Below are 27,757 nucleotides of genomic sequence, written 5' to 3'. Positions count from 1 at the left end.
TTTTAAAGGAAACATAACATGCTAATTAACAAATAAACAATAATATGGTATAACAATCTCTTGAGGTATTTGACATAGGTACAGTTGTTTATCAACTGTACCTATGTCAAATATGTCAACCAGCGCTGTGCAGCTGTTCACATTGCGCTGGGACACTCACAGCATCCGCTGAGCCGGTTCCTTTTGCCGGGTGTGGGACACTTTTTGTATATGTCATTTATATTTTATATTGTAAGTTTACTGGCAATAAATGTTTCTATTCTATTCTATTCTATTCTAAATACCTCAAGTTTTTTTTTAGATTCAATAGATAATTGCTTCACATAAGTTTTATTAGCTAATCAAATTAACTGCAATGCTTTCCTATAGAAATCCCTTTCTGTATTGAAGTGAATATCCAAGTATTGCTTGCAATGTACGCGGACAAAGCGAATAAAAATGCGGTAAACAACTAGTATTATAGGATATATAAAAGTGGTATTATGAAATTTTGTGATAAATATCTTATTTAAGGAACATACAAGTATAAATGCCAAAACAACTACTTTCACAATTGACCCATTCAACTGATCAGTGATATTATTGTGCATTCATAATCGTTATAATCACGTGAACATTATACATATAGGTAGGTAGGTACCTGTCAATATATATATATATATATATATATATATATATACATATATACATACACACACACACACACACACATATATATATATATATATATATATATATATATATATATATATATATATATATATATATATATATATATATATGATGATGATTGTAAATGTTTAGTATATGTAAGTACCTGGTACTTATTCTTGGCATTTTATTTTATTTTTTATTATAGAATAAAATAAAATGCCAAATTTTCATAATAAGAATATTTCATAATAAGAAAAAAAAAACATTTACAAAGCCAATTACAGGTATTCGCAAATTAAAACAAGATTTAACTAATGCACATGACATCGCTAATACTTACTATCAACTATAAATGAATTAAACTTCGAGTAACAACATTATAGTAGTACAGACATTATAGGTAGGCAGTTATGCAAAATAAAAAGTTAAAATCACATGTTTAAAAATGAACCGGCAAAGAAGAAGTATTATTAATATCACATCAAATCCTATCTCATCAATACCTACTGTATTGACACTATATAAATATATAGCTCGAATAACCAGAAGGAGACTTTGTACATAAGTCGTTTGCGTGAGCACATCTGTCCCATTCGTGTTTCTACCGTGAAACAGTTGTATTTGCATGGCTAGGTTTCGGTTTGAATAAAAATATGGTAGTGAATTTACAGAGTACAACGAACAACATCTGAGTCCTCAGGAATGGCAACGCAGGTGGGATATTATGAGTGAAACAGTATACTCTGTTATGTCCATGGTACTGCTCATGTCTATAGGCGACAGTTATCACTTTCCATCAGGTGGGCCGTCAGATTGTTTGCCATTCTAAGTTGCACAAAAAAAAATAAACAGTAACCCATCATTGTGTAATAACAAATTTCATTATTGTCATGTTTTATTCAATGATTCTAATTGTGAGCGTATTTGATTTTTACTTTTCTTTATTTCCAGGTAGCTCGAGGCGTCTACATTTATTTTCTAGCGAAAATGTCAGAACTGCTAGACACAGTTTTCTTTGTAATTAGGAAGAAGGACAGACAGATCACCTTCCTCCATTTGTACCACCACACAGTCATGCCTATGATCTCGTGGGGTTGCACTAAATATTACCCCGGGGGTCACGGAACCCTTATTGGGGTCATAAATTCCTTTGTACATATCGTTATGTACACATACTACATGTTTGCCGCCATGGGACCCCAATTCCAGAAGTACTTATTTTGGAAGCGTTACATTACAACTTTGCAGATGGTGAGTATTTACTTATAGCTAGATGTTATCTACAAGCAAACAAATTAAAATCAGTAATACTTCAGTCGAATAGTTGACTGTGGTCAGGCGATTCCAATATTAAACCGTAGACTCTCAATTTTAAAATTCATATTTGGTTTGGTGGGAGACTGTACAAAAGTCGTTTGCCCAACACCTTTGTCCCATTCGTGTTTCTAACGTGAAGCAGTTGTTTGCATGAATGTATTTTGGTCTGAAGAATGGGATATATATGGTAGTGAATTTACAGGGTACAGAGGAATAATATCTGAGTCCTCAGGAATGGCAACGCGGGGGGGGTAACATGGACGAAATAGTATATTCTGTTATGTCCATGGTACTGCACATATCTATAAGCGCACTTCTTCCCACTTTTCATCAGGCAGGTCGTCAGCTTGTTTGCAATTCTAAGTTGCATAAAAAAATCATATTTGCATCATTTAAACATGACTATCATTCGCTACGTGCATCAGAAATATACGTACAGGGTTGCCAGATGCAATTTTTTACTTTTACCCAAATGTAAAAATGTTTTTTCCAAATAGATAGGATTTCTTTTACTTTTACGCAGTTATGAACTAGTATAAATTTTCACTACGTTTAGTCATAAATCACAAAAAGAACGACAAAAAAGACACGATTTCGTGTGTTTTCTAATTTTATTTTCCACGTCATATCTTTTGTTTTACTACCTTTATTTTCGTTTCTGTAGCTGGACAGAAACAGGTAAGATGATGATCCCACTCAGATGAGTCATACTAGACTGTTTTTCATAGTTCAGATTTCTATAGTATTATAAAATGCAGTCATTCCCTGCCGTTCTTTCGAGCTAACATGAATCTTAATTAGTAATTCTCTTAATTTAAATATGACTGTTTGAAAAAAGAACTATAAGAACTACATATATTACATTTGTAAGAGTGCAAATATCATCTTTTTATGTTCCAATTAGTACCCGAGTAATTTTTTCTGTATGCATATTATTAATTATTGACCCCTTATTTTTTTTCCAGCTTCAATTCTGCATTGCTTTCTTGCACTCTTCACAATTACTGTTCTACGACTGCGGTTACCCTAGATGGTCTGTTGTGTTCACTTTACCGAATTCCATATTCTTCTATTACTTATTCTACGACTTCTACTATAAAGCTTATGGTAAAGATGAAAGTAAGGCGAAGAAGAAATTAGAGAATGGAAATGCAATAAATGGTACAGAGACACAAAGAGAAATAGAACACGTCAAAAATGAATATAAAGCTACCAATGGAATCAAGAATGAAAAGAATAATGGGAAGAAAGTCGATTAAAATGATCTAGGTTACATAGTTATTGTAAATATTATAACAGTTATGAATTTATCTAAATATGAACATTAGATAAGTGATTGAATTAAGCAAGATGAAGTTAAAACATACGGATTTTTGTTTGGTACTGAAAATTAAGATTAGGTTACATAGGTTTGGTTATTTTTTGGAAAGATGTTCACAAAGTGTAACAAGTTGTGTATTGTAATGTACTAATTACTAGTATTATTATATGCTTTGATATTTTTTAAATGAATGCAATTGGACAAAGTCAAACTAAAGCATTTAAAATCATAGATCGTGCAAAATACATGAGTAATTTAATTTAGATATTTCTAATTATGCAATTTACAGTTGTTTACAAAATTAGTAGTCGCAAAGCAATGTAATTATCGATATAAAATTTCGTTACTTGATATTTGAAATGCTTAAACTTTTCTCTGTTCACTATTTAGTCGATTATATTTATTTTGTTTAATTCCGCTTCTATTAGTATGTGCTAACTTCGACTGATAATAATAGCGGTCAATCTTCTAATGTTGGCAGTCACGCACATACTAATGGTAGCGGAATTAAACAAAATAATTGTAATCAACAAACCAATTATATAGACTTCTATAGTAAAAAATAACAGTTCAGTAAAATATTCTTTGTTCACTTAATACTTCAAAAGTCTACGGTAAATTTTGAGTCAATAGATTTTTATTCAGATTTTAATATATTTATTTTATTTGTTTAATTAAAATCGGTAACAGCAATATGTTTGTATATATAGGTTGTCCAAAGAATTTATACAAATTTTAACACTTTATAACAACAAAACATGATATCATGGTTCCGATATATAATTAAACAAAATTATATTTAACAATAATTTCTTTACGACAAATGCAAGGTTTTAAAAATAATATTTCGATTACCTAATCAAATTTGCAATTTGTTTGTAAAAATACACTATCAAAGTCTATAAGCGAATTTAAAATGAATTTAATTATTGTTGAAAATTTGATACACTTTATGTTATGTTAAAGTGTAAATAGTCGTAAATTTAAGCAATAAATACCCGCTTGGTAGGTCGTAGGTGGCTGCTATAAGGACCGTGCTCAATTTATTTATCTACAATTACTAAATTTATTTTTAAACTATAGGTTTAAATATTGTTTTTAGTAACAAAATCAGTTACCATTTTTTGTAAATGTAATTAATAATTTAATTAACTTACTTGTACAGACAAATTCTAATATTAAATTAAAATTTTTAATAAATAAGTTATTTGATTTAAACTTCATTTAATTATATATATTCATTATGGTAAAGTTAAAAGTGTGTTCTAAATAAAGTGAAATGAATTTTAATATGAAATTAATATTATGAACTTCTAGAGTTGTTTGTAATATTGCTCCGATTTCAGCGCTAGATACTGCAATTCTGTAAGATTTTTCTATACTTATATTTTACGCTTTATGTAATATAAATATTATGATATTTTGGGTTTTATATTACAAAATATAATAGGTTACATTCATCATGAAGGGTATCATGAGCGACACAGTATATTTTGATACGAGCATATACATAGTACTGTTCATGTCTATAAGCGATCATTACCACTTTCCATCAGGTGGGTCGTCAGCTTGTTTGCCATTCTAAGTAGTATAAAAAAATATATGGAAAAGTAGTAAAATATTTTGCTAATGATTATAATCCCCAATTAGGTCAATGGAAATAGTAGTGTTATTTTTTTCTTGATAGATCTATTTCTCGTATTGGAAGTGTAATTATGTATTGATGTATGAAAAAATATCCGATCAGTCCCCTTAATAATTATGACGCATTCAAAATATTATACTTAGGTATGTTGTATCATAAAAATATTAAAAAGTGCAAGAAAAGTTGAAACAATATAAATATACGCTAATTACACTTTTAATTAAATTAAAACGTTTATCCTTTTGTGTATTTTTGTGTGTGTTGAAGGTGGATGGATACAAGTACTGGGGGAGACCTTTTTTTAAATCAATTAACTATTTCACAAATCAATACCTCAATGCGAGCGAAGAAAAAATGCAAACTAAAAAATGCTAGGCGTACTTTATTCATTTTCAACCGACTTCAAAAGGAATGAAAGGATTTTGTTATATTTTTTTTTATATTTCTTACCTCGTAACTCCGCAGTTCTAAACCGATTTGGAAAATTATTTTCCATCAGAAAAGGTATACTAACAGATTGGTGCTATTAAAATTTCATCAAAGTCGATTCAGTAGTTTAGTTTTTAAATCAAAATTACTGGCTTTATAACTATTGAACTCGTTTTTTTTTTTGAACACAATCTTTAATTATATCAATAAAGTGTGCCACCATTAACATTAAATTAAAAGCGAAATATAGGGAAGTTATGACATTTGAACAAATTGAAGACGTCCTCGTTTTGAAAAAACATTTCAACAATAAGTATGCTTGCTTTTTACGCAAAAACAAAGCTAAGAAGAGTCGTTAGTACTCATACTCTAATAATAAATAAAACTTCATCAATTATTCAACATATAAATGTTTGAAATAAAGAATAGTTATTATATTTGTATATACATATTCTTGTACCAGCCGTTAACTGCCTACTGCTGACATAACCTCCCCCAGTCAGGGTTTTGTCAGAAGTTGCCACGCTTGGCAGGCAGACTAGGCTTTTGGGAATGTTTTAAGAATGACACTGTTAACCATCCCTCCACCATAAGCTCCTACGACACTCACGGGAAAGAAAAAAGTGGCCTATTTTATATCGAGACCTATACGGATATGTGTATGTACATATATCCAATACCAAAAATGTGACTTCTTTTAAAAATGTTGGTCTATATATGTCTTTTTAAAATATCCACATTATAAAAAATAATAGAGAATAGAAGATTGTGTATATTATCTAAACTAACATTATAAAGAGGAAAGATTTGACTATTTATTTGTAACGGATAAACTTAAGAACTACTCAGCCGTTTTATTAAAAAAAAAAAATCACCTATAGAAAACTACATTATCACTCAGTATGTTTTATTTTAGAAAATTCTATCTATCCGTGCGAAGCCGGGCCTGATCATTAGTGTTAAATAAAATAATTTCTGTACAATTTTGTCGTTTCTTTCATCCTTTACGTTAAAATTATCAATTATTATTATACTCATTGATCTATTTCAAGTTTTTAATGAAAAATATTTGCATTGCTTATACATTAAATTTAAAGAGGTATATTATTGAATAAGCAAAATATATAAAATCTTTATTGAAAATTAGAAAAAAAAAAGAGTAATAATTGAAAATTATGTAGGATACGCCCCTAAGTTCAGCCTGCGCCAAAGATCAGCCACCTTGAGACTGGTTTTGTCCAATTGACGTCAATTTTTCTTTATGAACCACATTTTAATTATGCATTAAAATTATAAGATAATGTCAAATAAAGCGTTTTTGCCATTTTAAAATGAATTTTGCAATATTTCGATATTGGTTACTCTTTAAAGCCAATTTAAGTATTGTAAAATATATTAAGGTACAGTAAAATATATATAGTTATTAAAATAATTAGTAGGCTGATATTAGTGTATGATAATCAAACAAATTCTAAATAGTTATGCCCGTATGTAACGATTATCACTTTCCATCAGGTGGGCTATCAACTTGTTTACAATTCTAAGTTGAGTAAAAAAAATATACACTCGGGGTGGCTGACTTTATAACGCTTCTAAGTTCAGCCATCTTGTAATATATTTTTTACCAAGTGACTAATAATGCAAAAATTGTTTAGAACACTGACAGTACCTACTGACAGAGAAAGGATTATTAATAATGAGGGTTAGCAACCTCATTGCTAGCAATAGACACTTTCAGGACGACTACCTCGCGGTTCTCCCTGGAAAGAATCGTGATTGATTTATTGTTGAATTCGTCACGACGAGCTAACTGACTAGATAGGTGAGAATGAAGCAGGGATGATGAGTGATGTTGATAGGTGACGGTAATAGGTGAGGTTACTATTCGATTATAGTCCACTAAGAATGTTGTAGGTATCCATAGACTATAGTAAGCGTTTACCATAAAACGGGCTATATGCTTGTTTGGCACTGATCACTACATAGTTTAAAACAAAGTCGCTGTCGCTGTCTGTCCGTCCCTACAGCTACAAGCATACAGCTTAAATGTTTAAAACTACGCAACAGATTTTGATACGTTTTTTTTTTATAGAGTGATTCAAGAGGAAGGTTTATATGTATAATACATCCATAATATACATAGTAGAGAAACACTGATAATTTTAAAGTGTAATAATAATTCACCCGTGCGAAGCCGGGGCGGGTCGCTAGTATGGTATAAAAAACTGTTTCTTATAAAAGGTAGAATAAAATACCTTTTCAAACAAATTCGACATGGAGACATTCAATAAAGAAATCAGGAGGAGGAGAATCTGAGGGTAATTACAGAAGTTGCTTGTGATATGCTGCGGTGATCTCTTACCATCAGGTAAGCCGCATGCTAGTTTGATATTCTTGTCCGTAAAAAAGAAATAAGTAGCAGGCATTTTTTTTATTTTTATAAACCCCTACCTTAAGTAAACATACATTTATTATATTATATTATTATATTTATTTTTTATTATATTTATACAATTTGAAATTTTTACATTTCAATATACATAGGCACTTGATAATAATAGAAAATTTTGTGAATTTATGAAACTAAATAATACTTTCTTTAAGGAAAGCGAAATATGAAGTCACATATATCAAATGGATCACGTGATCGCAGGTTTAATAAATTATTTTTTTGATATAACTCGTTCAGTTTCATGAACATACTGGAATGCATTTTAATGTGTACTTTCTGTTATTATAAATAACAATTATTAAAAAGTAAACAACTCGGCATCTATTTATTATAATTAATTTTGTATAATGTTCACATAAACTCTTTTTTTAAAAAAAAAAAAGATGTGTTCATAAAAATTAAATTAATTAATTACGTAAATAATAAAATATAAAATTCAATATAATATAAAATATATCATGCAGAGATTATTTTACACAAAAGTAATTGAATAAAAAATATTTCGGAAATAATTATTTCAAAATAGTATTATTATCAGACTATTTTGCATAAATATACTTTAAAAGTGAATTTTGACGTTTAGATTTTTATCTCAAGAGAAATAAAATTATAGTAAAAATTATAACAAAATTATAGTAATGAATCTTGTTCAATGTGACTTACATACTATATTTACTATGTGAGTATGTTACTTAAAATTTTACCTTAAACTCAAATACTTCTCATCAAGAGTGTATTTTACATATTTTCCTATATAATACATAATAAAACCTTACATCAACATGTATTTATTTTTAAATACTAATATTATAAATATAAAACAAAAAATCTAAAAGGCAAAATGCTAGTTTTAATATAACATTGAATTTACATTGATAAACTATTGCTAATGCTCATAAGCACAAACCTATAGGCATTATGTTTGAAATGGTTGTTGTATTTACAGACTTAATACATTGAACCTTTTTACACGTTTTATACAAGTACCAAGACGTGTAAATTTAACATAAGTTTCGCTAACATATTGGTACTCTCATTGGCACTTCTCTGTTTTCTTATATTCTGCATTATAATTCTTTTTGTAAAAGTTTGAGAAAAGAAGTATAAATACGAAAGTGTTGCTTATGATAAATCCGGCAATGCCTTTAGATGGCGGACAGTCCGATGTCTTTACGGCGCTGAAGTATTGCATGATTATTAAAACGAACTGTATCTGAAATGAAAAAGGTTATTAGTATATATATATATCCTTAAACCCATACAGACTATATCCGTGTGGTTCCAGCATTGAGTACGTAATGATCGAAGAAGGGCAGTAACGTCCCTTTAATAACATCACCATGGCTTAACTATGGTTGCCAATCTGCTTGCCAAACGTTTTTTTTTATGCAACTTAGAATGGCAAACAAGCTGATGCCATTGCTGATGTTATTCCTGAGGACTCAGGTGTTATTCTTCTGTACCCAGTAAGTTCACTGCCATATCCCACCCTTCAAACCGAAACACAACCATGCAAACACAACTGCTTCACGGTAGAAATACGAATTATAAAATTTTACCTTCTTGGCATAAATAATAAATTATTAACATAACAAATAAATAATAAAACTTTACTTACTAGTTGAAAACTGGTCATGTATTTTTTCCATGTAAGATATTTAGCAATATTTGGCCCCAAAGCCGCCAGTCCGTAATAAGTGTACATGAAAACATGTACTAAAGAGTTCAGAAACCCAATAAATATGAGGGTGTGCGATGGTGAATACTTTAGCATCGCCCATGTGCCTATCACCATGACCGTGTGATGGTATAGATGGAGGAAAGAGATCTGGCTAGTCTTCTTTCTTAACACGAAGAACACTGTATCTAGAAGTTCGGATACTTTTGCAGCGAAGTACAACCATATGCCCATGATGACCTGTAAATAATTTTATGTATTAATGTACATGTAATATAGTATCATTAGTAATTCTACCAGATTTAGAATATACAAAGGCGTCTGTTTAGACACCTTTGCTCCACTTGTGTTTCAACGTTGTTTGATGTTTCGTAGATATATTAGATAGAACATAGATAGACAAATAAATAATTTAGTTGTACTATTTACTCGTACAGTACACAAATAATACCAAACACAGATAGGTATACAAAAATATTTTTGTGCATGTTTTTATGCTCTCTCTCTCTCTATCTCTCTCTCTCTCTCTCTTACACACTCTCTTCTGTGCATGTTTTTTGTAGTCTCTCCTTTTTTGTATTTTCTCTCTTGAGTGAGAAAAAATACAGAAAAAAGGAAATATACAAAATAGAAAATATAATATAGTAAATAGAAAATAATAAATACTTTTATATGTATTTTCTTTATTTAATGTATTGAACTAAATTTTGTTTAGTGAAATCGTGTATTTACTAGCAGATTACGTTTCGTTTCAATTAGTATTATGCGATAGTTTTTTTTTTATACAATTACTATTAAAAAAAAGTCATTTAGCTTATTAGTATAGCTGTGTTTCAGTTGGAGCAATTATATCCGTATGTGGTAATGAGATTACATAATAAGAAGACTACATGAATAACAACGCACGATTGGGACGGATACCACGACCGTTACAGTATACCCAGTGAGAGGAGGGGGGAGGGGGTGCTAGCAATATACCCTGTCAGGTCAACCTCAACGTGGTCTCCCCTGGAAACTAATGTGCTGAATTCCAGTTGTATTCATTACTATGGGTTTACTGACCTGCCTTTACATTCTCACCTATCAGTCTGTAGATTAACATAACATTAACACTTTACATAAGATGGGTCATCATCTTATTTTTAAGTAGATATGTAACTATAAAATTATGTCATAAATTAATCAATAACTTCCATTTGCAAATAATGCAATAATAATACAATGCAATATACACCCTAATGCACACATCATACATATTAAAATAAAATGTAAATGATGTATAATCATGAATTATTAATTAAATCCATCAAAGTTAATGTTATCGCAATTGGTATTTCATATATATTAAATTCAAATTATCTTTATTCAAATACACTTCTAATTTTAAATCGTCATTTTTTATTAATCTACTGAAAGGTTTAAAAAGTTGTCACCTACTGAGAAGAATCCGCAAGATACTTAACTGTTACTCTTTTAAATATCTCTTAACATTGTGTGTATTTATTTAAATGTACTATGTCTAAAATTACAAGGTCATTAAAAAGCCCATGTTTGATTGACTAATATGATCATTTATCATACATTAATACAGCTATAATTTTATAATTACTTGTACTGTGTTACATCATATAATAACAGGAATTCTTGAAAATCCAGTCCTAAATATTACAAAAATCCCTTTAATTGAATTTCGAATATGTACGTTTTATAATTATGAAGCTATCGTGATTTATTTTGCTGTTCGCTATAATATTACTCAGTAAGAGGCATTTGTAGTAAAATTACTCAGTAATATTATAATACTGAGTTCCTGTTACTGAGAATTAATTAAAAAATGGCGGTGTGATGTGCACATCTTTTAATTTCCCACCCTCATAGCAATTACTAAGAGACTTCTTATGTAAAAGTAGTGAATCTGTGAACCGAATTACAAATATGTTTTAGTTTTATGACTTTTAAATTTTTTTATGAATATTACTGAGTATTATTAGTAAAATTACTCAGTAAACTGTATTGCAATTCGGAGTTTCTATCTCAAGTGAGTTATCAAAAAGTCCTTCCTGTAGTTATTACTGACATACCTGTTTTCTAGTACCTTCTTGATCCATGTGACATGTTTTGGGCACGAGACCCATGTGCAACAAATCGCTGGTGAACTGAAAATATAAATATTAAATGGTAAGAAAATTAATGTAACAATTTGTAATTAATATATGTACTTATTAAAAATAAAAGCAAGAGACGGTGCAATAGTTTTAATTATATTACCAAGTATTTTAATAGATATACCCCAACATTACGCCGCATTAGACAGGCATTATGCAAAAACAACTAAACCAAAATGAGTGAGGTTTTCACAGTTGTATTCCTGAAGGTGTAACTTAAAAACAAGTGTATGTTTTATATTGATACGTTATTTCAACATGGTATATTTCATTCGTTTTCTTACATCTGAAATCTATACGTATGAAGGGCAAAAAGCTAGACTAATAAAAAATACCTGCCCATTTCTATCTGTTCTCCTTTAACCAAAGGTTATCTGTAAGAGATTGCCCTAGCGATAAGACCGCCTTTTGTACCTTTATGTGTATATTTTAATCTATATTTTTGTTACTGTATTTCACTTGAATTATTCACTTGTCATTGTATATTTTTATTTATGGTGCAATAAAGTGTTAAATCAATAAATAAATACTCACTCTGCCCACTAGATATACAGATGCCGCCACTTGTATGGCGTTATATATTAAGAGCGTTTTTTTCAATTTGTACGCTTCCCTTTTCCTCATAAATGCAGGCCCAACTTTCAATATGAACAGCAAATATATAGCTATTATCATAACCACTGGACCAAGGGTTGCCATCAAGGGGTATTCATCGACTTCTGGGTCTGGTGATAAAAAAAATCATGAAAAAATTCAAGATATGTTATAATAAATTGTTCTATAAAATACATTTTAACTTGTAACAAAATCAATATGAGATCAAAACGGGGATTTATTGGTTTGACCAATGGTTGACTGGCAAAGAACACCATCCGGTGTTAAGTCCTCCATTTACACTTTTTAAGTGTATTAAAATAGGATGGTGTGTGTGTTTCGATTTGAACGGGTGAGATATGGCAGTCAATATACAGGGTACAGATTAATAACATCTTAGAGGACTGGCAACGCGTGGGGGTGCCATGGGCGAAACAGTATACTCTGTTATGTCCAAAGTACTGCTCATGTCTATAGGTGACTGTTACTACTTTCCATCAGGTGGGCCGTCAGCTTCTTAGCCATTCTAAGTATGGTGTTATACCTCAGTAGTCTGTAATTTACTATCATGTCCTACTCTTCAAACTAAAGTATAGCCGTTATCACAATAGATTCATAATTAACGATAATTCTCGTAATATACACACAAGAACTTAAAAATTAATTCCACATATATGTCTTTGAATGGGATAAAATTAGTACAAATCTAATTAGCAATAAGACCGCCTTTTGTACTATACTATACGTATTGAAAATTGTTTTAACAAATCATAAAGTGTTAAATAAATAAATAAATAAATAAATATAAATTAAATTATGCATCCAATATAACATAAATTACGTACAATAGAGATTTTACAATACAGTGCAATACAACCATACCAAATGGATTTTTTTTATATAATGACTAATTAAACTAGCTAATATACTACTAATAATTATTAAGAATACTAATAATACTACTAATAATTAAGAATATAAAATTTATAATAGTGTATAAATTATAAGGTATAGTCAGTGTAATAAGTTATATGTGTTTAATAGGTTCTTCAGATACATGCTTGAGCCATATGGGGACCATTGTTAAGCAATTTTGTAATTTACTGTTTTTAATTAAATATTATTATTAATAATAATTAAATTATATTAAAAAAGTTACTTCTTCAATGGGGGGAGGGTTAAGAGGTTTCTTCAGGGTCGGCAACGCACGCGTAATACCTCTGGTATTGCAGGTGTTCATAGGCTACGGTAACTACTTACCACCAGGTGGGCCGTATGCTTGTTTGCCACCTCAAAGGCATAAAAAAAAAAAAACTTTATCAGTAAATATATATCCTATTAATATAATAAATGCGAAATTTGTATTAATGATTGAGTGGGTGGCTAGATAGATAGATAATTTAATACTCTTGTACACAAAAGCTTCTGAAAGTATTTGAATAACATTTTGGTACACGAATATGGTATATTATATCCTAACTTAGCAGATAGGATACCTTATATACTGATTCTCGTAGGTAAAAGGCGTGGAATACAGCCAGTCAATAATAAGCTAGTTATAAGCTCCTATGTATAGTTAACAAAATGGTTATTGTAGACTGTAAATGTAAAAACTAAACTGAATACGAAATACATCTTTGTAAATAAACTTACAAAATGAAATATTTTGTAGACAGAATATAGTAACTTAAGTAGTATCTAAGTCTGTGGTTTGACACATCACAGGAATTTCAAAATAATCACACTAATTTAAAAATAACACGCAACTATTGTAACTGTGTTAAATTTTATCGTTACTAATGCGCAAAGTGTGTATTGAAAAGTATGTGTAATCTATACTTAGAAATGAGACTATAAGCAAGTGCATTTAGGTAATAGAAACCTATAAACTATTCTTCAGGTAAACAGGTAAACTAAGCAATAGTAGTTTATGCTATATCTGTGTTATGTATAAATATATTTTAACTGTATAATAGTCCTCAGGAATGACAACGCGTGGGGGGTATCATGGGCGAAACGGTATACTCCGTTATGTCCGCCTATTTTTATAAACAATTTAAAACACCAAATTAAATTTTATTTTTATAAACGCTAGCATAGTAATGAATTTTCGAAATAAGATCACATGTAAATCAAAAATATACTTATTAAAAAAAAAAGACTGGATTTAGCCTATTTGTGTATACAATCCAAAACAGAAAAGAATTTTTGCAAAATTACATACTTTGTAGGTATATTGATAATTTTTAAAACGAACTGACAAAATAACACTATATCTAAAATAATAATGAATAAATTAAAATAAAAAAAAATATATCAAATATTATATTTATCTATATTTAAGTATATTAAATTTAAATATCACAGCGAAATTATTATTACAAAAAATATTGTTTTTAAATTCATATAAATATATAATATATTCGTATAATAAGAAAAAGGAAAAATACGAGTTAATATAAGTATAGTTTAGTACTTACATGCTCCTTTGTTTAAATCCCAATTGGGATTTTTTATTCCAAATCCAACACCCATTGTGGATGAATATTCACTTGCGACTTGTATTAATGAATCTGTACAAAAGTGTTTTATATTATAAATGCCTACTTAGATAGGTATATACTATTCGTTATATTATATACTACTTACGGTAGTAGATACTATTCAGTACTAAACTAGACAAGCTGACTTCTCGCCTGGCCATTCGCAACTAACTGATGAAAATATTTCCTTAACTATAAGTCTCTTAATACATTTATATTACAGTAATTAATGTAACGATTATTAAATACCCGAATTTGTGACTCGTTTTGTGTATGAATCATTACCATGAAAATGTAGGTAGGCATGTCGTGTCATTTCTGAACGTTCTATAGTCTTGCGTTCGGTCATGTACATTGTTATACAAGCAAAAAATGAAGTCAATATGACATATTGTAAAAACACTGTCATTCAAATATAGAAAGGACTGCAGGAATATCTTTAATGCATGCTTTTATAAAATAAGAAACTTTTTCTAAACAGATAAATTAATTAAAAACTAAATAATCTGTGGTAATATTTATTTTATATGTTTTAAAATACCGTTTTTTTATGGGTGAAAATGGTATGGTAACCCTAGCCTGAGGTAACAGTATACTCTGACGGAGCACCAGTGAGGGGTGATAGGTGTGAATGAAAACAACCTAGTTAGTCCATCATGATGAATTTATCAGGAATAAACTATGATAATTTCCTGGTGGGTATATTGCTAGCAATAGGATTCTTAGTCTCCATTATTAACAATCCCTTTCCCCTTAAAATGTAATTTTTAAATGTTCTATTCGTTTTTTACCACTTATCAGCTGTATTCGCATGGACATTTTTTGGTCTCTCTTTATGGTTGATAATGGAATGGTAACCCCTACGCTATTGGTATATGATGGCGGACCAGTGAATGTTTGATGAAGATAGTTTCCAGGAGGAACCGCGTGGAGGTCGACCTGATAGAGTATATTACTAGCAATGGAGATTTTAGATCTCAATTACTAACACTCCCTTCCACATGGTGTTTTGGTTTAAGGGCAGTGAAATTACAATGTACTGAAACATAACACTTGTAATCTTTTAGAGAAAACAATAAAGACTATCTATCTATCTATCTATTTATAATCTTCTGGAATAGTAAGATATAAATAGGTAATATTACTACCGCTCTGATTATATATATATATTATATATATATTATATATATATATATATATATATATATATATATATATATATATATATATATATATATATATTATATTGGGTTCCTCTAGTCCTTTATAACTGGAAAAAGGTCATCGACCATTTCGATATCACTTATAATGGTTGGATATCAAGATTCATTATTTTTTTTTTATATACAACTTAGAATGGCAAACAAGCTGACGGCCCACCTGATGTAAAGTGGTAACCGTCGCCTATATATATATATATATGAGCAGTACCATGGACATAACAGAGTATACTGTTTCGCTCATGATACCCCCCATGCGTTGCCATTCCCGAGGACTCAGGTGTTATTATTCTGTACCCAGTAAACTCACCCCATATCACACCCTTCAAACCGAAACATAGCCATGCAAACACAACTGCTTCACGGTTGAAACCCGAATGGGACAGAGGAACCTAAGCAATCGACTTTTGTACAAAGTCTCCCTCTGTTGGTCATTTCGATTAGGTGCTTCATTTATATATAATATATTGGATAATTTATATAATTTATATGTCGTTACTGGTATATAAATATTATAACTGCAATATATAGATACTAGATTTTACTCGTGACTTCATCCTCGTGACTGAGATGATTACTGACCGGAATGAAAATTAGCCTATATCCTCCTCCGTCTCAAATTTCATAATGATTGGTAAAGCTATTAAGGCGTTATAAGGTAATAAACAAACGCTTTTTCACATTCAAAGGGAGACTGTACAAAAGTCGATTGCTTGGCCACCTCTGTCCCATTCGTGTTTCTACCGTAAAGCAGTTGTGTTTGCTTGGCTGTGTTTCGGTTTGAAGGTTGGAATATGGTGTGAATTTATAGAGTACAGAGGAATAACACCTATACACCTAATAACGGGGTATCATTGGCGAAACAGTATACTCTGTTATGTCCATGGTACTGCTCATGTGTATAGGCGACGGTTACCACTTTACATCAGGTGGGCCGTCAGCTTGTTTGCCATTCTAAGTTGTATAAAAAATAATAATGTTATAAGTAGTAAGGATTACCATATATTATCTATTCCTAGTAAAGTATCCCTGGGTGTTACCCCACCTCATCAGACATTTTTATAGTAAACCGATTAGGAATGTCATCAATATTTTTATGATTAGAAACAAATGACCATATAAACTACTTTCTACCCTAAAAATACTTCTATGACTGCCATCCATTCTTCAGAACTCCTATAATTACCCATTTATCTATGGATTTACCCTCCACACCATTAAAACAATGTAAATATATCAAGATATAGATTAAAATATATAAAATTTTCAAGAAAAATATTCTGTGTAGGGTAATATATAAAAATGAGGGGAAGGAATTGTTAGTAATGGGGAGGTTATTCCCCATTATTACCAATATACTCTCCTATCAGCTTGATCTCCACCCGGTTCCCCCTGGAAACTATCGTGACTTGTTTATCGTTGTATTCGTCACGATGGGCTATACTAACCTGCCTTTTCATCCTCACCTATCATCTCTCACTGGTGCTCCGCCAGTGTATACCGATAGCGCAGGCGGGGTTGCCATGCCATTTTCAACCATTAAAAATATATAATCATATCAAATCATATTTATTCGCTTGCTACATGGTACAATAAGAAGTTACATATACAAGTAGGTACATAACATGCAGCACCCCGTAGAGGTATGCAAATGTTACATTGTATTTAGTCTCTATATATATATATATATATATATATATATATATATATATATATATATATATATATATATACATAAACGCATATTCACATTTATATATTAACTATTTGTAGCTAATTGCATTAAGAGCTATCTTTGTAAATGACAAAACCCCCCAAGGGGGAGGCTTATGTTCAGCAGTGGACAGTTAAAGGCTGACATAATGACGATGACGCGACAATGATCATATATCTGTACAAATATTATGCACGCAAATATATTTCTTTTATATATTTATTTATAAAACATTTTATTTGATATTTAATTTACAAAATAAAAAACCTACGTACACATTATGTGAATGATAATGAAAATGACTGATAGAATAATGTTTGTACAGTCATTAAGTACAATAACACCGGGTCAATAGTCTATTACCGATGTATTATTTTGATACAAAACTGTACATCTATTTTACATATTTAAATATTGCGTTTCGCAGAAAAAAAAAAGAAAAAACTAGTTATTTTAGTCTAAAACTAAATTAATGAATCCATTTTGATATATTTTCTACGAGAATAATCCGTAAGTATATAGTTTTAAATAAAAAAAAAATATCCAAATCGCTTTAGAATTGACGGAGTTGTAAATAGGAATATAAGTAACATACATTTCTTGTAATTGTTTATATTTATAATAAGTTTACTATTGTAATCTTTTGGAGGAAACAATAAGGAGTATCTATCTATCTATCTATCTACATAAAAATTACAACCGAATTAAGAGTATCCATCCTGTTGAAAATATAAATAATAAATAAGTGTAAAATAAGCATAGTTAAACTTGTCCTATGTCTTTTTCTTCATAACGAGCCATTATAAGGTCAAGAAGTAAAAAAAACAAATAAAACTTTATAATATTAATAAAAGGGTACGAAGGCATTGTTAGTAGTAGAGGAGTAAACTCTATTACTAGCAATATACCCAGTCGGGTCGACATCTACGCGGTCGTTGCTGGAATACGTCGTGTTTGTTACCAATTGAAATAATTACAGTGGTCTAACTGACTTGCCTTTTCTTCCCTAACTTTGAAGTCGGTTAAAAATGTCTAAACAATAATGAAGCTTGTACCAAAATCTATTGCGTGGTTTAAAAGAAATGAGTATAAACAGACCCAACGTAAAAAAATGACTTTGTATTTAATTATTATTTAAATAAATTTAAATTATCTATATATTACCTAAAAAAAGAAAATGTATGCATACCATTACTGGAAAAATATTATTAAAAATATATAAATGTTTTCGAGTGGCGACCCCGTACGGGCAAATGCAGTGTAAGACTACATCCCACTAGGCAGAGTGACAACTTTAAATGCAAGAAGTCAGTAGATACAAGGGGTTCGAGACCGTTCCTTATGGCAGTTTATGGGGGAAGCCTATGTCTAGCCTATTATTATTAAAAAAAAAAAAAAACAGATTAAAGATAATTACTTATTATGTAACAGTTTTCTATTACATAATCGTCCTTTCACTTAACCCGACCTTGAAATGTCATGTAAATTTTTTCAAGAAACGAAAAAGTATTTAGACAAACTTTATAATTCTATTAATATGAATAAGACACAGAGAGAAGAGAATCTTTACAAATATTAAAAAAAAAAAAAATCATAGTAACTATTATTTTTACTTACCTTTTAATAAAATTGTGGATTAAAAACCGATACGTGTTGAGAACGCGTCACTTGGCAGACTAGAAACTTCTATGGAATTAATGTGTGCCTACCGTCAATAATGGACTTTTTGACAATTACAAAAAAAACACAACTACCCTACAATTCGGTCAGACATTTGTGCTATTTGAAAGAGATGTACTTCATTATCGTCATAATTTTGTCTAAATCAACCGACTTCAAAAAAGGTGGTGGGTTTTTAATTTGGTCGTTTTTGCTTTTAAGTTAGTTACCCCATAACTCTGTTATACCAGGGAGCCCTTAAAAAGGGTTGTCAAATGTTTTTAGAAGTGACTTACTAGTACTTATGGGGTATCATATGTATGATAGGGCTGATTTATTTATATGCTGCCTAGCTTTTTAGTTGTGATAAAAAATAATAAAAAAAAAAGATCTCTTCTTATCTCTGAAGCGAAAAATCTAAAATAATTACGGATTATATATTTTTGTATCTGAATATTACAAGAAAAATAACTGCAATTAGCACTATTTATATAAAATTTAAACAAACATCACCAAAAACACGCTTGGGTTCAGTGTTTAACAATAGTTGAGATTCAACATAAGAAATTATTTTATTTATTTATTGATAATACTTCTGACAGTGCTGGCGTTCATAGGCTACGTTAACCGCTTACCATCAGGTGGGCCGTATGCTTGTTTGGCACATCAGTGGAATAAAAAAAAATTAAATTTACTAAATGAAATTATAAGATGGGTTTTCTCTCTCAAACGATCATATATCCCTAGCTGTGGAGGATGTTGCAACACTAATACCGAGTTCTATCAGACTTGAAGACTACAAAAAAAAACTGTTTAGAATAGTGAATCACGGTTCTTCATTTAAATATTTATTTATTATACCGTATTAATATTTTATCAGAATTTTAATGTCGGTAACGCAACAATTATAAAAGATATATGCGATACGATTATACATTGGTAATGATTGTTATTAGGATAATGATAATAGAACTCGTAGGCAATAGCATAGAATGCGGTTGACATAACCCGCTCCATCTTAAGACATCAAAACACAAGTAAACTGGCTAACTACGTGGCAAAACCTCTCGTAAGGCTATATTCAGCAGTGGATATTTAACGATTGATACAAATAAAGTGGTAATAATATAAAATAAAAATTGTAGTCCCAATAAAAATACTATACTATCGTGTAGCTCCGGCATAGAATAGGCCACTCCATCCTTTCTCGTTAGTGTCGTAAGAGGCGACTAAGGGAACTTAACAGTCGAGGGATGGGCAGCTTAAGAACATTAACAACTTAAGAGGAGAATTTAAGAACATTAGCCTAACTGCGATGGCCAACCTGCCAACCAAGCGTGACAACTACTGGCAAAACCCTTTCGTTTTAAAGAGACGTATGTTGAACAGTGGACACTTAATGTCTGCTGTGATGAATAACACTACAAGTAATCACAAGATTCCAATACGAAAAAAATACTTACCAGAATTAGGCCACGATAAATTGAAACTTTCCATTTATAACTTTAAAAACTGTTGCCACTTGGTTAAATTTTTAATAAATAAAAAGCAAATTACAATACTTTGTCTTAAGGTAATGTAATTATTTGAATTTTTAGGATAATCATTCCAAAATGTAGTGTTCTCAACTATGCTGTTTAATGTAGGGGTAACATTCATAATTCGTAATATATTTATTTATTTCTCACCACAAACAAATTAAGGAGTTAACACCTATAACTTGCAAAACATATTAACTTGACAATTTATGTACATAAATACTGCCAAAACAACCGAATACGCAAAATGCGATGACCTACTTTTAATAATAGATTTATTTTATACTGCAAACGAGCAAAGACATGACTCGTTGACTTCTTGGAATAGAATAGAAAATTAAAAAACAATGTTGATTAAATAATAGTGATTATTATTTACAAATGTTGTAATTATAAACATATGTAATGTTACGTAAGTTACTAGTACTACATTTAACCAACTAAACGTAATGTTGACTAAGTATTCGTGTGTTTGAAATGATAACTGGACTTAAGTAATTGTTCAAGTCATACCTCAATTTGCGAGTTCTACCGCTAGTACAACAGAATGTGCTCAGAGGAATTGTTCAATGTGACATCCATGGCCACTTTTTACTATCGTACAGCTCACCATCGGCAGGGAGTTCACCCCCATACCTTAGAACTGGGATGGTCGCGTACAGCGCGGTTTCAGAGATATTTCCTTCAACCAACGTTTAGGTTATGGAATGAGCTCCCTGTTGAGGTTTTTCCAAGAGACTAGAGCATGGTGTTCTTCAAAAAAGGAGTAAAGATTCTTCGGTGTTAGCCACGCGGGCGTTAGGCCTCTGGTATTGCAGGCGTTTATAGGCTACCGCAACCGCTTACCTGATGGTAACGCTTACCATAAGGCTTACTCGATGGTAGGTCATAAGCTTGTTTGCCACCTCAGTGATATAAAAAATATACTTATATAAATAATAAATACTAAGAATTATTATACTAAGATAAAAAATAAATTGCATGCCTTTAGATAAAGTGAAATATTTAGCACTATCAATGCTTAAGCCCAATTATAAAGATCAAACTTAAACAAATAAATAATTATTATTATTAAAAATAATCTTTGTTCAAATAGATTCGTTTACAAGATTTTTTAAATCGTCGATGTTTATAATTCTACTGTTAGGTTTGGAATGTAGCTAAAATAGCTTTTTTTTTTATTTTTTTTGTTTTTTTTTTAGGATTTCATACAAAAAAGGTGCAAAGAAACTTTAAATATCTTCATAGTGAGACTTTGGCCTTCATTTTAAAAATTACTAAAACTATCGATTTTAAATTTTGAATAGTTTTACATATTTTTAGACCACATATATTTCAATGGAAATAAATGATATTTTATTTACTACAAAAGGGGTTTTCAAAATTTCAAAATTGATCTACTAGTCAAAGTGAGGCGTCACATGAAAAAGCTTCATTTGTACATTTTAAAACTATTTTTTTTTTAGATTATATAAAAAGAGCATCAAATATTAAAAACATCTCAAAATTTACTCAGCTAATTTGACGTTTGGCTGACTAATATTATTAAAATCAGAAGAACAGGCGCTTTTTCTTTCAGTGTTGCAAAGAACTAGACTGAAAATGCCTCAAATCAAGTTGAATATTTAAATTTAAATTTGGACCTGTTTTTTTTTCTGATGTAATATTAATATACCTATGTGCGTGTTGATTTTAATAAATATACTAGTATTAATTAAAATAAAGGCGGTTTTCAATGATTTAAAAAAGTGACGTACAAAATCCACCAATAAATAATTTAGCATAAAATTCATTATACAATATTTATTTAGTTTGATATCTCGTAATTTTAGGCAAAGTTGGAAAATATTGTCAGACCCCTCCCCGGAACGTTTTTCTACATGAAACAATTGTATTTCAATTTGAAGGGTATGTATGTATGAGGGATACGACTGTGTATAGAGGCACTAAGAATCGTTAGTCTTGTCGTCATTGGCTTGGTTACACAAATTGGTCCACGCACTCCGCGGTATAACGTCTGTCTTCGAGCATCGCTCCCGCAATACTGACCGCTATTGACATTTGTGACGTATGTACCCTCGTGTATGTATATTCACTCAAGACAGTGTAAATATCTAGAAGTAAAGATCAAGTGTAAAGCTATCCATACACTACATCTCTCCTTTATCGAAAACGAACAAATCAAAAAATTTCTCATCTATTTCTGAATTAAACATTAATTAATTCTGTATGGATTTAGATCTTTGATCTTGTAATTTAGTTTTGACTAAATAATAAACGTACCTGTTTACTACAGCATGGTTTTCAGTATTTACTTTGTATCTAAACAGGCTACTGTTATATTTTGTTACTCTTGTCTTTCTTCCAGGCCACTTACGCTTTACTTTCTTTCTTGCCATTTACGCATATTGTAACATTCTTAGCAGTATTGGGTTTCTTTCAACATTTGTCTAATATTATCAATTTATTTTTTGTATGTTTACCAGATATAAAATATATCAGTATTGTATGCATAGTTTAATCTGCTGAATCTTTTTTTTCTTAAAATTTTAAGAAATCGAGATTTCGATATTAACAGCTTTATTATTGGTAACTTTAGTATCCTTAAAGTATGTAACTATTTATTTTTGTCACACTCGACCGCATGTTTGAGCAAAATATTATACAATATGGGCAATATTATGGACATTCTTATGTACTACATATTTTAGGCATTTCTTTTTTGTGATCTAAAATATCAAACAACTGCTTATTATCTGTAATCGTACTAATTGAATTGTAAATGAAGTGATGAGAGATTTTTGTAATAGCCATAGTAGTTTTAATTTTCCTTTTAGTAATGAACACCGTTGTGCAAGCAAGTATACCTACTCATCCTGCATTTACTATAATATCACATGCATCTCCATTGTATTCTAAACTGTAAAGCTGCTAAAATTGAATCACATAGACTTCTGGAACTGTTAATAAATAAGCTAATCTCAATTTATAATCATTTAATTGATAATAGAAAAGTCTAAGTACACTAAGTACTCTTGTGAAGGATGTATTATTATAAGGGTACATCACAACTTTATTTTTTTAGTTACAAGCGTCGCAACCATTTTGTAAAGTTTACAACAATGTTACCTAATTTATTACGATTATTTTGTTACACTGCAACTGATACAAACTGTTATGTGAGTTCTTCAACGATATTTACTTTTGCAAGTTCATCATATCTTTACTTGCTTCACTTACTGATTGTTTGATGTTACTAATAAAATCGTTAACAAATAATAGTTTCTACGTAGTTATCGTTAAGTGTTGTTTTATATAAATTTATATATGTATAAACTTCGATTGACATAAACCAGAATGGATTTCATTCATTTACATTTATATTCCCGTGTAGTACCGGCATAGAATAGGCCGTCCTTTCTTTTCCCGTGGGTGTCGTAAGAGGCGACTAAGGTAAGGCAAGATCTTAAAACATCTCCAAAGATATGTGGTTTGTAAATGGATGATATTTAATAAAAAAATTAAGGAAGGTATTTTATTATGAGCAATAGAAGCCAAAACAATATTTTTTAGAATTTTTTGTCACAACCATTGAAGACAAAAATTATAAAATCTAGCTAACAATAGTTAGCCACAGTGAAACTAATATTTGTTCAAATGGTACATCAATTTAATTAATAAATTATGGTATTATTATTTTTTTTCTAAAATAGGCAGTTTAGAATATATCTTATACATACATAATTAAAAAACGAGACCCATACTATAGGTATGTGCAAAAGGTGTTAACATTTTCCTGATATTATAATTTATTTCTATTTTACTTACCTTTTTACGAACTGACACTAACGTGTCAGGTAAACTTAAAAATTGTTGCCCAGTAAACATCCTGAACTGTAATACATTAACGTAACATGCGTAAAGAAAATGCGTAATAGGAAAAAAAAGTGATTATCAAAATAGTTTATGAATTCATGAATGAAACATTTTTTTTATACAACTTAGAATGGCAAACAAGCTGACGGCCCACCTGATGGAAAGTGGTAACCGTCGTCTATAGACTCGTACCATGGACGTAACAGAGTACCGCCCATGACAAATTAAACTAAATTGACAATCACTGTTTTACTTTTTATTTCTACTTCTTTGCTTTTCTTCATTTTCCATTTCTTTAACATTATATTTTTTTAATGGGTGACAATCAATGGTTTTTCCACTTTTTATTTCTTAGCCCATCGTGACGAATTCAACAAGAATTGTTCACGATGGTTTCCATTTCTTATATTGCTAGTAATGGGGCTTTGTCTTTCCACATTATAGTTGAATGCACTTCTTTTTTCTTTCCTCTTGTTTTTCTTGATTTTCAACTTAATGGAGGTAAGTACAACTTATATCATTCAGAGGAAAAAGAGATTATAAGTAATGGGGATTAGCAATCACATAAATAGTAATATAAGGTATATCAGGTCGACCTCCTAGCGGGTTTCTCATGGAAATTATCGTGATTGATACATTAGTGAATTTGTGACAATGAACTAACTGACCTGCTTCATCCTCACTTATCATCCCTCACTGGTGACCCCCCAGTGTATACCGATAGCGCAAGCGAGGTTACCATTTCATTATCATCCATTAAAAAAATTTCATATCATCCAATCTTATGAGTGTGAGTAATGAGTGTTATTATTTCAAATAATTCAAGTTATTAGACAGAATATCAATTCCTACCTTTCTTAATAGTGGTAGTGACAATTTTTACAAACTTAATGGAGGTAATACCAACCCAACTTAATTAAAAGTGTTTTAGTTTTTATGAATAAAGGGGTAAGTGAATAAACATTATTTGGTCTAAGTTAAAATATTTAATTTAATTTTTTTTGTGACAAAATTTATAAATTATTGTAATAAATTGTATTGATTTAAATAGCTTTTTAGATTTTAATAAGGCAGATTTTCTTTTATTTAGACATAAACACGTATCAGGTTCACCGTGTGGTCCCGGCATAGAATAGGCCACCCCTTCCTTTCCCGTGGATGTCCTAAGAGGCGACTAAAGGAGGACGAGAGATGGGCAGTATTGTCCCTCTTAAGACATCTCCAAATCCTAACTGCGATTACCAACCTGTCTACCAAGTATGCAAACTACTGGCAAAACCCCTCAAAGAAGAGGCTTATGTTAAGCAGTGGACAGTTAAAGGCTGATGTGAATGATGAATGAAAACGTATCAAATACGCTTTGTATTAAGATGTCTAGACACGTATTGTATCTATCGCAAGTTTAAGTATACTCTGTTATGTCCATGGTACTGCTCATGTCTATGTGCAACGGTTACCAGTTTCCATCAGGTGGGCCGTCAGCTTGTTTCCATTCTAAGTTGTATAAAAAAAAACTTTTTTTATGTGGTAAGATCACCAATCTTTAGCAACCATCATAATATCTTGTAATTTGATAGATTTATGATTTAATACTCAAAATAATCTTATTCCAGCGAGACACTTCAATTTCCAATAGAATAAGAAAGATTTTTTTATACGACTTAGAATAGCAAACAAGCTGACGGCCCACCTAATGGAAAGTGGTTATCGTCGCCTATAGACGTGAGCAGTACCATGGACATAACAGAGTATACCGTTTCGCCCATGATACCCCACATGCGTTGCCATTCCTGAGGACTCAGATGTTATTCCTCTGTACCCTGTAAATTCACGCCATATCCCACCCTTCAAGCCGAAACACAGCCATGCAAACACAACTGCTTCACAGTAGAAACACGAATGGGACAGAGTTACCCAAGCAATCGACTTTTGTACAAAGTCTCCATCTGATATCAATAATACAAACACTTTAAAATGAAATTTTAACTTATTTTGAAGGTAAATATGAATATATTTACATATGCAAAGGTTGACTGGTAGAGAATGATACTGGCATTAAGTTCGCCTTTTGTACCATATGTTTTTGGCCAATAAAGTTATTTAAATAAATAAATAATGTATTAAGTTAAAATAATAGCTTGTTGTAATTTATATTAGGTATTATCATTAGTATTAAACGAATTTCATACTGGTAAAAATTCGTATTTATTTTTATAACTTAAGTATATCTACTTCAAATTGATTCGTACCTTATGATTGTGATTTTATCTAAATGTATCGTATATAATGAAATTTGGGTATGTGGTCCCGGCATAGAACAGGCCATTCCTTCCTTTCCTGTGGGTGTTGTACAAGGCGACTGAGAGAACCTAATGGTACAGGAATGGTCAGCAGCGTTCCTCTTAAAACATCTCTAAAAGCCTAACTGCGCTTGTTCATCCGCCTGCTAAGAGTGGCAACTACTGACAAAACTGCCTTATTGACGAAAGCTTATGTTCAGCAGTGGACAGTTAACAGTTTTGTACTTGTTTGAACAAAAAACAATGTGATTGCTAATTTTATCATACATCTATATCATGTGGAGCGTATCAGATTTGTAATAAAAAAATTTTGGACGTAAAAAAAGTATCATATTATAACGTTATATTTGAATTATTTTGGACTGAGTTAATTTGTAGATAAAACACAATTATTGGGCTTAACAGAATATATAAAATATAAATTCTAAAAAAAAAAATAACAAAATATAAATAGAGCAAATTTCTAAACAAAATAATTAATCTATTATATATTACCAACATAATATGACTAAAAGTTACCTCATATCTCACGATATTTATTTTTAATAAATATATTTTATTTAGAATTTATTATTTCTGTAATTTGATGAAATAAAAAATACACAATGTTATTTTTGATATAAAAAATTTATTTTAAAAAATATAACTATAT

General features: G+C 30.4%; 2 protein-coding genes across 6 annotated transcripts in view; one reads left to right on the top strand and one right to left on the bottom strand.

Annotated features, from left to right (window-relative positions):
- LOC113519280 (elongation of very long chain fatty acids protein 7) overlaps positions 1 to 3,845 on the top strand; it is a 49,251-nt gene extending 45,406 nt beyond the window's left edge. For both annotated transcript variants that reach the window (XM_031913645.2, XM_031913646.2), the window contains exons 5-6: positions 1,606 to 1,905; positions 2,937 to 3,845. In XM_031913645.2, the coding sequence (XP_031769505.1) occupies positions 1,606 to 1,905; positions 2,937 to 3,230 (594 nt within the window). In that variant the 3' untranslated portion in view covers positions 3,231 to 3,845. The remainder of the gene's footprint in view (positions 1 to 1,605; positions 1,906 to 2,936) is intronic.
- A 4,036-nt stretch (positions 3,846 to 7,881) lies between these two features.
- On the bottom strand, positions 7,882 to 21,232 carry LOC113519281 (elongation of very long chain fatty acids protein-like). Of its 4 annotated transcripts, XR_008252984.1 has the most exons (7): positions 20,855 to 21,232; positions 14,736 to 14,828; positions 12,196 to 12,386; positions 11,578 to 11,652; positions 9,437 to 9,736; positions 8,590 to 9,031; positions 7,882 to 8,476 (listed from the first exon to the last, which is right to left on the bottom strand). XR_008252984.1 is itself a non-coding variant. In XM_052896274.1 (6 exons), exons 1-6 carry the CDS (start codon positions 20,886 to 20,888, stop codon positions 8,852 to 8,854), a joined length of 873 nt encoding a protein of 290 aa, XP_052752234.1. In that variant the 5' UTR covers positions 20,889 to 21,232; the 3' UTR covers positions 7,882 to 8,851. The 4 variants fall into 4 exon arrangements, 3 of the variants coding, with proteins under 3 accessions (XP_052752234.1, XP_052752244.1, XP_052752237.1); XM_052896274.1 differs by having other exon boundaries at positions 7,882 to 9,031; XM_052896284.1 differs by lacking the exon at positions 20,855 to 21,232 and adding an exon at positions 19,350 to 19,455 and having other exon boundaries at positions 7,882 to 9,031.
- Between the last annotated feature and the right edge of the window lie 6,525 nt (positions 21,233 to 27,757).

Source organism: Galleria mellonella, unplaced genomic scaffold (assembly GCF_026898425.1).
Source record: "Galleria mellonella isolate WM207_F2 unplaced genomic scaffold, CSIRO_AGI_GalMel_v1 utg117, whole genome shotgun sequence".
Lineage (NCBI taxonomy): Eukaryota > Metazoa > Arthropoda > Insecta > Lepidoptera > Pyralidae > Galleria > Galleria mellonella.
The sequence above is the reverse complement of the archived record's forward strand: the minus strand, read 5'-3'. Positions and strand labels throughout refer to the sequence as shown.

Excerpts from the sequence above, each read along its gene's own strand:
- LOC113519281 (XM_052896274.1), bottom strand. The coding sequence starts at position 20,888 with ATGGAAAGTTTCAATTTATCGTGGCCTAATTCTG. Across the intron at positions 9,737-11,577 it reads AAGAAGGTACTAGAAAACAG|GTCATCATGGGCATATGGTT; the intron begins GTATGTCAGTAA and ends AATTATTTACAG. Across the intron at positions 9,032-9,436 it reads ACATGACCAGTTTTCAACTA|ATACAGTTCGTTTTAATAAT; the intron begins GTAAGTAAAGTT and ends TTTTCATTTCAG.